Source organism: Palaemon carinicauda, chromosome 26, assembly GCF_036898095.1.
Source record: "Palaemon carinicauda isolate YSFRI2023 chromosome 26, ASM3689809v2, whole genome shotgun sequence".
Lineage (NCBI taxonomy): Eukaryota > Metazoa > Arthropoda > Malacostraca > Decapoda > Palaemonidae > Palaemon > Palaemon carinicauda.
Window position 1 is genome coordinate 87,962,926 of NC_090750.1, and position 12,707 is coordinate 87,975,632.

The 12,707-nt window shown below is 44.8% G+C and overlaps 1 protein-coding gene across 2 annotated transcripts in view; it reads left to right on the plus strand.

Moving 5' to 3' along the window:
• The first annotated feature begins 1,647 nt into the window (after positions 1–1,647).
• Positions 1,648–12,707, plus strand: part of LOC137619675 (probable palmitoyltransferase ZDHHC24) — a 79,048-nt gene continuing 67,988 nt past the window's right edge. The window contains exon 1 of one of the 2 annotated variants that reach the window (XM_068349928.1): positions 1,648–1,726. Coding sequence is in view for 1 of the 2 variants with exons in the window: in XM_068349927.1 (XP_068206028.1) it covers positions 3,761–3,810 (50 nt within the window). In the remaining variant the exon portion in view is untranslated. Of the gene's footprint in view, positions 1,727–3,688; positions 3,811–12,707 lie in introns of those variants that run through there. The other variant, XM_068349927.1, reaches the window with a different exon arrangement.

The window sequence follows — 12,707 nt, forward strand, 5'->3', positions numbered from 1 at the left end:
TCAGCTGGGAGAAGGCCTATCTTAACATCAATGAAACAATTATGCTATAAATAATCAGTAGCATCTAACAGTAACTGACCCTAGAAACTTTTATTTCTGATTAAGATATTGCCACGAGAATGATGGCTTTCACACCAAGCCATTATAGATTAAACTTAGATAGATTATCACTACTTTTATGGTACGAATAATATGTAAATTTTTTAATTATTTATATCATATATTGGTTAATACCAAAAATAAAACGGCACTGATTTTTCTACAACAATAAAAACGACTACTGCACGTGCATTACCAATCAAAATAATTTCATTATATATCGATATTTTAACCTTTTATGTGAATTTTTATCTAAAAACCCGTTATAATTTGAATCATATTCCGAACTTAACGAAAATTATACATTTATCAAAATATTATATATCTACAAAGGAATTTAATTATTTCTATATGGAATAACTAATTGTATAAGTTGTTTTTTTATTTTGTCCCTAAAATCGAGGGGCTAGGCAAGTTGCTCAGTGAGAGGAGCAGCAACAAGAAAGAAGATGAGGAAATATCAATTGTTTCTGACGTTTATAGACTCTTTGAATTCGCCAAATAAATGATAAAATCGGTTAGATCAAAGCCAGATATGAGGAAATAAGGAAGAGTGCCTTAACTAGAAAGAAAGATAAGTAAATGGCCTAGTAAGCCAGGGTGCACAGTTAAGAGCTAGATGACTTATTGCGTAGGCTCAAAGATTCTTCAAATGCGGCATTATCAATTGCTCATGTTTTCCTTTTAAATGTTTTCAACAGTTTTGGGCCAAGGATTATTATTATTATTATTATTATTATTATTATTATTATTATTGTTGTTGTTGTTGTTAATTAATCAATTATTAATTATTAATTAACAATTAATTATTAATTAATAATTAATTTTTTATTAAATAATTATTTATTAAATAATTATTTATTAATTATTATTATTATTATTCCCAACTGGGGTTACAGCAGATTAGGTAAAGATAGAAAAGCAAAAGCACCATCTCTACAGCTTCGACCATCACAGGACCGATGATCCTCCTATATGAAATATAAAAACTTTCCTTAACCAAATTCTATAGGCCTAAGCTTTACCAATGAGCTTCGAAAAAAAGACCCAAGTTATGATGGAGGTCACTGTTTAGTGGAGGTGGCATAGGATAACCACGTTCACGTTGTCTTATAAGTTATTCCCCTTATATTTATTTTTACTTTTTATTTTATTTTTACATCCCGTTAAGATTGCTTTACAAAGATTGAGTAAATTTTGCGAATAAATGCATGGGATAGGTTAAAGTGATAATCGATTTTAACTTAATTCGTTTTCTATTTTACAAAATGGCATTAAGAGTCTTAATTGAAGTGTCCAGTACACTTAGAATGTTAATTATACAGTATAAACTCCATTGGCTGTTTTATAGATAAGACTTATTTGGAGTCATGCCATAGGCAATCAAAATGTTATTCCCAAAGCATAATATGTAGAAGATTTTGATGCTATATATATATATATATATATATATATATATATATATATATATATATATATATATATATATATATATATATATATATATATATATATAGATATATCTAAAACTCCTGCTTTCTGAATAAAGTTTGAAAGAAACGCCCCCATGTAAACAAACTTGATCGACTGTCTGCATTACTATCAGTTAAGATAACTGGCTTTTGAGGTATAGTTATGACACTTCTTTTTAATTTTGAATATAAAGTATTATATTTTGTGAATATGATAAAGTATAACGAATAAGTAGTTTTGGGTGCAAGACATTGAAGTGGGCGTTGGTTTTTTTTTTTTTTTTACTTTGCAACTGACAAGTGATTAGTGTTTAGGGGTGGCCCTCCTAAATCTCGGTTTAATTATAGAACAGTGCAATATTAATTAGATTGAAACTCACATAATTGGATATTACTATGCATTTACACTATTTTGAATATATACTAATGGCTGTAAACTCTATTAATGAAATGTAGTTCGTTGGGACAGGTTTAAACTTTCTTATTACTTGTCTAATCAATTTGGGATGTATGTATGACACCGGCCACCTGTATGTATTATTATGTCTAACTTAGAATACGGCGATGTCCCCCCTCCCGTTAGGTAAGTAGGTAAGGACACGGCTTGTCAGTTAGGTTAGGAAAGAAAGTTTAGGTTAGTTGTCCATTTTTAATCAACGCCTGAGGAACTGGCCACTGATATACAAAGGCTCCATCAATTTTCTTTATTGGGAAAATGTTTATCTTTATCCGAAGTACAACAAATATAAAGCTTGTTTTAAAATGGGGCAATATGATTTAATGTAATCTTGCCAGAGTGAATGGTTGGGAACCAAACACAAGGTAGACATTCCGGTGCTACTATAGCATGAGGTCTACCACACTATAGCGTGAGGTCTACCTCCCGTTAGCACTATAGCGTGAGGTCTACCGCTGAATTATTCGTCCCTCATAGATAAGACACATTTCATACATTTGTTTAAGCAATAAACACTCAATTTAAACATATTTTAGAAATGTCTTAAAATGATCATTTGAATTTTAATTACATTGAAAAACAAAATAATAAAGGTAAAAATAAACATGTTATCATATTTATTCTAGCGATACAAAACAATAAACACTTAATTTAAACATATCTTAGAAATGACTTAAATAGATAATTGGATTTCTAATTACATTAAAAAAAAAGAATAAAGGTAAAAATAAACATGTTATCGGTCTACTGCTAAATTATTCGTCCCTCATAGATAAAACACATTTCATACATTTGTTTAAGCAATAAACACTTCATTTAAACATATCTTAGAAAGGACTTAAATAGATAATTGGATTTCTAATTACATTAAAAAAAGGAATAAAGGTAAAAATAAACATGTTATCTTATATTTCCATACATTTATCCTAGCGGTACACACTTCGTACATCTTCTAAGAAAGACACAAATAGATCATTGGAATGTTTTCTCATCACCTTCCAGCAAAAATAAAGATGAGACTGGAACAGCTGACGACCAACACCTCGCATAAATCTTTTCAGAATCATCGTTTTAGCGTCCAACCACGATCGCTCAATTGCCTGTCGCTGGATCCACATAATATTGCTGGTGGTTCACTGTAGAATGCTGGTACCCCATGGCATTTAGGTTGCAGAAGGTCCAAGCTTGTCGCGTGGTAGACCTCACCCTCCGCCTGAGTAGGCGACATATGGCGGTAGACCTCACGCTATAGTAGCACCGACATTCCTAGGGTTACCTAAGAATCTGGAGGTCTAAGGGGGTCGCTGTGAGGTTAGCCTTCCTCACCCCACCCCCCTGTAAGTAAGGATATGGCTCCTAAGCTAGGTTAAGTGGGGAACCTTAGGTTAGGTGGTGTTCTTGTGATAGATTACCTTTTAAAATTAGGTCTTTCAGTCATAACTTTTGATATTTTAAAACTGGTCTTTCCCAAAGATCTACAAAGCCTCACAGATTTCAATAAGAAAAAAAAAAATCCCCATTTTGCTCCTTTTGTCATCTACTGTAAGTTATATGTTCGAACAGAATAAAGGGTATAAAGTTTCATTGGCTGAATCTCTTTGTTAATTACTTTTAACATAATATGCAATATAATCATAGCTCTTATTTTATTTATCATGTTAATGATAAAGGTTAAGGTAGAAAGGTGTGTCAGATATATTTGGTCTGATCATTGGAAATGTGAACCAAGTCCATGTTCGAAAAGAAGCTGGAGGATGAAGCTACAACTCACCCTTTTGTTAAGTATGTACAGTATTCACTCCATTAAGTTTGTATAATTGATAATTAACGCCAAAATACTAGCCCACAGGGCTAACGTGCATAGTGAAACGTGTTCGGCTTGCCAGAACGTAGGAACAATGAGATAATGTTTAAGCGAGCATACAGCAGAACAAAAACCAATAAATCATTAGCTCAATTAATTAAGGAAGTTTGTTCTGTAACTGGAATACAAACCTACGCTATTTATTACGGGTTATTACTTTTAGCGAAGCTAAAAGTACAAGCCATTAAAATTTAGTGAGGGTTAACTACCCATTCCGCTAGTTAGCAGGGGTAGGGAGGGTAGCTTGCTACTGCTCCCACTCACACGCCGGTGATTTAGCTCACTTTGCTTTTGGCTCGGATATTGTACGGTCATTGCTGTTCTTCAACCTTCCCCTATTTGGACTGCCATTAATGCTTTTGTTTGTGCTTTTTCTTTTATAAGTGTGTTTGGGTGTTGACTTCTGCGACCGTGCGTACTTGCCCTGGACTCGAAGGTTAGCCCTGCGGAACCTTCACGTCGGCCATGGACACCGATCGCTACACTCTTTGTCCTGCCTGCAGAGGTCAACGGTGTGATAGTGGTAACCGGTGCAGTGAGTGTTGGGAGTGGTCTGCTTCCCAGTGGGAAAGGTTTGGGCGACGGCGGAAGAAGTCAAAGCGGGATTTGTTCCATAACCGAAATACAAACCACGCTATTTACATAGGGGTTTACTTTCGGAGTAGCTGAAAATGACGAGCCATTAGATTTTAATGAGGGTTAACTACCCCCGCGCTAGTTAGCAAGGGGGTAGGGGAAGGGGTAGCTTGTCTCTCTTCACTTTTGGCTTGGACGATGAGCAGACGTGTCTGTCTTTCGTCCTCGCTTTTGACAGCCTTAATCTGTTTTTTCTTTTTCTTAAGCTTTGTGCGTTTGGAAGTTGGCCTCTACCTTCATCGCAATTATGCGCAAGTGCCCTGGACTTTCCAGCCGCCCCTGTGGAACTTTCATGTCGGCGGTCGAGACGGATCCTCACACCCTTTGCCCGCAGTGTCGAGGTCAACGGTGTTGATTGATTGATTGATTGATTTAAAGTTTTCAGGTATCCCGACATCTAAGGGTCAATGGTGTGCTAGAGACTTAACTTGTAGTGAGTGCAGGGAGTGGTCTACCTCCCAGTGGGAGAGGTTTGCCCGGCGGCGTAAGAAGAAGTCCAAGAGAGACCTTTCTCCTTCAAGGGCTGCCTTGTAGAAGGAAGGCTCCAAGGACTCTTCTTCCGCCGAACGAACCTCCTCCGAAGCTCCCACTCGGTCGGTCTCTCGTGAGAGGCCGTCGAGTGGTAGCGTAGGCCATTGTTCTGTTTCCCGACCTCGGGGTGCGGGAGAGGGCGTTGCCTCCCATAACGGGGCAGCTCCCCCTCCTCCTCCGGGGGAGGATTTTGATTCTCATTACAATGATGACCATGCTGTGTCTAATGATGATCTCTTTCAGCTTTGGGCTTCCTTGGGGCTTAAGGGCTTGCCCTCCAAGGAAGCCCTGTTTGACCTGATCCAGTTGGGGGCTGCTGTCAAGCAATCGCCGGTAATAGCAGAGGTAGACCCTCTGTTTATTGTCGACGTGGTTGTGGCAGAGGCTTCCGACGGGTCTGGTCAAACCTCTGCTGCTGCTGCTGTTGCGGACGTTGCTGAAGGCTCAGCCTCCCCTTCCGAACATCCTTCGAGGGGGAAGTTGAGTCCCACGGTCTCTCCTGCGGGTGCGTCTCCTCCTCAGGGGAGCGCACTGACAGAGACTCCTCTTTGGAGGACCGACGATGTGGATGCCCTTCCTCGAGGTTGCCTTCGCCGTAAGGCTCGTCTTCCTCTTCGCCGTAGGGGCCTTCCTTCTCCCTACAAGGGAGTTAAGGTGCCTCTTCGGGTCGTCTTCACCGCCGCCTTCCCCTGCAGAGGGTTCTTCTCGTCGGGAGCAGACCGTAGCAGCCACGTCCTTGGACCTCTCCGCAGATCGCTCGCGTTCTCCTACGCCTGCCAGACCTTCCAGTCCTTCCGGCCTACCTTCGCCCCTGGATGCAGATGTGCAGCAGGCGCCTTCTCACCCCATCACCCGACGGGCACCGGTCCCTTTGGGGCAAAGGGATGTCTCCTACGGTGTGGGTAAATCCCTTGCGCGTCAGGTTTCTCATGTGCGCTCAGCTGCGCGTTCGCGCGCAGTAGCGCACATGTGCTTTCCTGAGCTGCAGCCTTCAGACTTGCCTCGCCAGCGCTCTCCTGCTCGTCAATGCTCTCCTGCTCGCCAGCTTTCTTCTGCTCGCCAGCGCTCCCCTGCTAGCCGTCAGGGCCCTTCTGCTCCTGCTGTGCGCCAGGCGCGCCATCGGTCTCCTGAGCGCCCATGATCTCCTGCTCGTCAGCGCGCACCTGTGCACCTTGTTCCTGATGAGCGCCAACGCTCTCCCACGCGCCCTAGATCTTCGGATCTGGACACAGGCAAGGACCTTACTCCTTCGCCTCGCCCTCGCACTCCTGTGCGCCCATCTTTGCCTGCTCAACAGCACGCACGCATTCTGGCGCGCACTTCAAGAGTTCCTGCGCGCTCGCGCGCCCACGAGTCTTCTTCTGAGCCCGACCGTGAGCGTTCGCCCTTACGCGTTTCCTCGCTATCTGATCCTGCGCCCCAGCTGACTGCTAGTCGACACCCTCCTGCACGCTAACAATCTCCTGAGCGCCCGCGCAATCCTTCGCCTGTGCGCAAGCGCTCGCCAACGCGCCAGCGCGCCCATGACTCGGATCGTCACAGATCTCCGACGTGCACACGCGCTAAATCTCCTGCGCGTGGTCGATCACCTGCACGTACTACGCGCCATCGTTCGCCAACGCGCCATCGCTCTCCGACGCGCCATCGCTTGCCAACTCGCCAACGCTCGCCCACACGCCATCGATCCCCAGTGCGCCGTCGATCTCCTGCGCTTCATCATTCTCCTGACCGACAGCGATCTCCTCTACCCTCGCGCGCTCATTCACCTGCGCACCAACGCGCTCATTCACCTGCGCACCAACGCGCCCCCTCGCCAGCGCGCCCTCGCGCCCGCGTGCACCTTCACCTGCGCGCCAACTCGCGCGACTGCGCGCCCGCGCTCCAGCAGCCGCCTGCGCGCGACCCTCTGAATGCTCCATCGCGTGACCCCAAGCGCGACCCCCGTTCTCGCTGGGTCCCGCAGCTCGTGCCTACGACAGGGACGCGTACTTCCTGATCGCCATCAGGATCGCCACTGCGCAAGCGCAGGGCTCTCACCCAGAACCAGGAAGAGTCACCGGAGAGGTCCAGGCAACATTCTTCCCTTTCTTCTTTTCAGGTAGGCCCCGTTGCGTCCACTCCGAAGGATCAGGAGATCCCCTTCCCTCCAGCGGGGATTATTGACACTGCGTCCGTCACCTGCCAGTCTCGGTTCGGTCACCTGATGAAAGCGGTGGTGCAGGCTGTGGAGCCAGCCCTCGCTGATTTGGGACTCAGACCAAAGACAGACTCGCCCCCGCTGAAGAGAAGGAGAGGAATGGACTTTGTGGTGACTTCTCCCAGGGAGAAGTTGGCTCCTTAAGAGGTCCGTCAGGAAGGCTCCATCCCCTTCGCGGTCGTTTTCTCCTTCTCCTGTGGACGAAGCCTTTCCATCCTCAGGAGAGTCTAGTGAGGTGAGGGCCTCTCCCACGGCACCAATGGGGGGAACCCCACCTCCAGGGAGAGAAACGTCTCGCGGGGAAGGTACCTTCCTGACCTCTTTGCTGGAGTCCTGTATCCCGCCCAGGAGGGAACCCAAGGACTCAAAGACGATTCCTAAGTCGTCTTCACGGATCCGTCCAGAGCCAACCAGACCCCGGGAGAACGTCCACGTGTCTCCCCAAGAAGAGCCTCTGGGGACAGGAGACTTAGCTGCCAGTCCACAGGGAGGAGAGCAGCATGAGTCTGAGCATGCCTTCTGGCAGGTCTTGAATCTGATGAGGCAACTCAACAGGTTCAAGGACCCGGAGATCGCCCCTTGCGAAGGCAAGGATACGGTCCTAGACCAAGTCTATGGTACCCAGAAACCCCCAAGGGCCAGTGCAGCTTTGCCTTGGTCCCAGGGGGTGAAGAGTGCCAAAGACAAGGTCGAAGCCCAGCTCTTGGAACTCGCCTCCTCCAGCCGTTCCTCTTCCGGGAACAAACTCCTCCCACCTCCTCGTTTACAGCAGAGGAGGTATTTTGAGATCATGGGGGAGTCCAGTGTAGCTCTTCCCCTCAACCACTCGGTGGAAGAGCTCACAAGGTGAACTCCTCTTGAGAAGCTCTCCTCCCGGCAGGTGACATTCTCGGCTTCGGAGATCCTTAGCCAGGAGGTCACGAAGTGTGCCATGCAGGCCACTTCGTGGCTGGACGTCTGGCTTGGTTCTCTGGGCATCCTATTGCACTCCGAGGACTTGTCTAAGGAGAGCAATAGGAAGGACCTGGAGACCTTCCTCCTCTCGGGCACTCGCTCCATCGAGTTCCTGGCCCACCTGTGGGCCAACTCGATCTTAAAGCGACGCGATGCGGTGACTAAGAAGTTCCATCCGAAGGTCCCCGCTGTGGATGTCTGAAGGCTCAGACACTCCTCCATCCTTGGAGGAAGCTTGTTTGAGCCCAAGGATGTAAAACGCACAGCTGAGAGGTGGAGGAAGTCGAATCATGATTTGCTCCTCCAAAGGGCCCTCACATCTCGGCCCTACAAGCCTCCAGCTCCACAACAGCATCAACAGCAGCCTCGCAGGACACCGAAGCAGGCTCCGGCAGCTAAGACAAAGGTGTCTAAGCCCCAGCCCTTTCCTGTCAAGGACAAGAGGGGTGGAAAGTCCTCAGCGGAGGCAGGAATCCTAGAGGGAGCGGCCGTGGCCATAAACGCTAGGATTGGCAATCCCCCTGCGTGTCCACCTGTGGGGGGATGCCTACAAAGTTGCGTGCACAGGTGGCAGCAACATGGGGCCGATTCCTGGACAGTCTCTGTGATCGGCCAAGGATATCGCGTCCCATTCACAACATCTCAACCTCCCTTGACAGCGAATCCAGTGTCGTTGAGCTCCTATGCCATGGGATCGGCAAAGGGGCTAACCCTTTGGGCAGAAGTCGAGACCATGCTCAAGAAGGATGCTCTCCAGGAGGTCATCGACGGCTCCCCAGGCTTCTTCAGACGACTCTCTCTTGTAAAGAAGGCGTCTGGAGGCTGGAGACCCGTCATCGATCTCTCAGCTCTGAACAAGTTTGTCAAACAGACTTCGTTCAGCATGGAGACAGCGGACACGGTCAGACTTGCAGTGAGACCACAAGATTTCATGTGCACACTGGATCTGAAAGACGCGTACTTCCAGATCCCAATCCATCCGTCTTCCAGGAAGTACTTGAGATTCAGCCTAGACAGCAAGACCTACCAGTTCAAGGTACTGTGCTTCGGTCTCTCCACAGCACCTCAGGTGTTCACCAGAGTGTTCACCCTGATTTCGTCGTGGGCGCACAGGAACGGCATCCGTCTCCTCCGATATCTGGACGACTGGCTGATCCTGGCAGACTCAGAGTCGACCCTTCTTCGACACCGAGACAGGCTTCTGGGACTTTGCCAAGATCTGTAAGTTTACTTGTGAACGAAGGTTCTGGAGTGGGAGGTGAGACCTTCCGGACTCACCAGTGGTAGCTTATACACCCCCCCCTGGAACCCCCCCAAGCGGCGGCGCGAGCCCCAAACCACGCCCCCTTGGGCGGAGTTACCAGGGACGAGCGGGTTGACTCGGCAATGGAAGTCACATTTTTTAAGTTGTAATAGAACAAAAAATAACACAGAAGTGGTTGAGCTTACCTTGGTAGTGCAAGTTATGAAGGAATTACTGTGAAGGTGCAAATTGTTGGACATAAAGGTCTTTTTACTAGTAAATTCAATCTTCTTGTGCTCTCTTGGTTGATATGAATATTGAAAGATTCCAGTTAGTTTGTTTTCTGTGGAATAATAGTGATTGTATGTGTGTGTTCTTGTATATAGCCTACTCTGTTGAATTATGAAGTTGTTAGAATATTCCCTCCTAAGTACTGTACATGGTCTCCTCGGCTCACGGGGGAAGGGTTGGAGGGTGACCCAGACTTTGAGTCCGGAAGGTCTCACCTCCCACTCCAGAACCTTCGTTCACAAGTAAACTTACAGTTCTGGAGAGGGAGGTCTCAACCTTCCGGACTCACCAGTGGTAGCTAGGCAGATGCTTCAGGGGGCTTGAAGATGAAGTCCAGCGACCACAGCATCGAAAGCTCCCTGTAAGCCGAGGAGAGCATAGTAAGAGCTGAAGACAGAGTCGCTTCTCCAATTCATTCTGGACATGATTTCTTGTATCGATACTCCATTGTAAAGCAGTCTTGATGAAGCTTGCCCCCTTATAGAGTGAAAATTCGTTGACTGTTTAGTTGCATTTGGGTCGGCTCTGAAAATGCACTCCCTAAAAAGTTGTCTCATTTTTTGTAGAGACATTATCTTGAAGTGTTCATCTAGCCATATGTGGTCTTTCCTGTCTATGTTTCTTTCCATACAGACTTTGTTGGTGTATTCCAAATAGAAGTTCAATTGTCTGACTGGACATATTTTTGGTCTGTTAGGAAGCTTCCTAAAGCTGATCTCTATTGGCGTGTAGTTGTTCTTTTGGTTTTTGGCCATGAAGGAAGGGTGGTTCCGTAAGACAATGTGTTCTGGGGTGAAGGTGCTCCTGGAAATGCTGAGATTGTTAAATTGATTAGCTCTTAAAGGGCAAGCTAAGGCTACTAGGAACAAGGTTTTCTGTGTCAGTAGTAAGGTAGAGTTATCTCTCGTGGTGTTGAGAAATGAAATTACTTTGTCTAGATCCCAGCCAGGGAACTGGTGAGAATTTCTAGGTTTCCTTCTATTAACTCCCGATATCATTGCTTTGACATATTTGTCCTCTGCAAGACAGTAACCTGGGAAATAGCCAGACAAGATAGGACCTAAAGCTGCTCTGTAGCTCTTCAGGGTGTTGTAAGACAGACCCTTGTCTATAAGGTGATTGAAAAATAAAATAATTGCTAACAGGGGGAATTTGTTGTCTCTTCCATACTCCTTGTGAATGAAACTTTTAAAAATGTTGTATAGGTTTTCATACTTGTGCAAGGAGCTGTCCCTCAAGCTGACAGCAATTTTGGAGCAAACCTCAGGAGGAAAGACGTTAGGGAGCTGATCCTTTAAATTTTGAAGGCGATCAAAGTTGATTGGAGCTTTGCTGAGGGTGAGATACAATCCTTGAGAACTATCTGGTAGTCTTCGATCTTCACAATATATCGTTTGTGCTGCTTCGCGACTGACTTCACTAATGGAATCCATGGTTCCGTCCCCTGCGATATGGTGCAGAAAAGCATATTATTATTGCATTCTTTATTGATTTTAAAAGCTACTTTGTGTAGTAAGAATCCTGGTGGAAAGGCATAGAGAGGTGTTGATCCCTTCCAGCTAATCGTAAGTGCATTATTGCTGATGGCTTTTTGATTTGGAAGAGATGAACAAAACTTTTTGCACTTAGTATTGAAGCCATTTGAGAACAGATCTATTTCTGGGGTGAAATTGAAGTCAGAGCAGATTAAGGAGAATAGACTGTCACTGAGGGAAGTTTCTGTGTGAATGGAACCCAGGTCCCTGGAAAGTGAGTCTGCGATGGTGTTACTTACTCCCCTGATCCATCTGGAATTTATCTGTATGTTGTGATCCTTCATGGTACTGTACTAAGTATTTTCCTGACTAGTTCATGGGCTAACTTGTTTCTGATACTACCCTGTTTCTTTATCCAACAATTAGTAACCTTTGAATCAACATGTATTAAGACTACCTTGTTGTATAACCTTGTGATGAAGTGTTCCAAAGAATAGAAGCAAGCTAATAACTCTCTTACATTGATGTGAAGGGAGGATTCTTCATTTGTCCAAGTTCCATTTATTGAGAGCATATTACCCGCTATTACTAATGCACCTCCCCAACCCTGGTTGGAAGTGTCAGTGAAAAGTTCTGCATCTATCTGTGGTTTTGGAATGTTAATCTCTCTGTACATTTGTCTCTGTTCCCATGGCTTTAGGTATTTTTTGAAGGTGTGGGGAATGATTTTGTACCCTGAATTAAAATAACTGTGGTATCTGTGGAGATATTTAAGATGGAATCTTCCCAAGCTTGTATAGGATGCACTAAAATTTAAAGCTCCGATTAACATTTGATAGGAATGCAGGTCGGATTTAACAGAGTTGGAGAAAGCTTTGGCCAATTCGACACACTTCTCTATGTTTTTCCCACTGGGATTCATAGTTTTCTTAATCATATTGTAATGCACTCCTAAAAATTCAATTCTTTGAGTCGGTTCAATTGTAGATTTTTTAAGTGAGATATTCCATCCTAAGTCTGACAAGATCTTAATGACTAGCTGAATGTGATTTTTACATTTTACATAATCTTTTGCTAATATGAGAATGTCATCAAGATAATTGAATATTAAGATGTTATATGAAGTTCTAATATACTTGATCACTGTGTACATTATTTTTGAAAAAATATAAGGTGCTGTCTTTAGTCCAAAGGGTATCACAGTCCATTTGAACTTCCTTTTACCTAGTTTGAAGGTTAGAAATTTCTGGCTACTTGCATGTAATGGAATGTGCCAATAAGCATCTTTTAAATCTAGTTTGCAGGCCCAAGAGTTTAGATGTAGATATGGAAATATAGTATTGGCCTTGAGCATGGTAAAAGAAGGTTTTTTAATCATGGTGTTGAGCACTTTCATGTCAAAGATTAGTCGTACTGTTCCATCTGGTTTGAATTTATAAAATATGTGGTTAGAGTAGTAAAAGGAAGTTCTGGGGATCTGCTCTATGA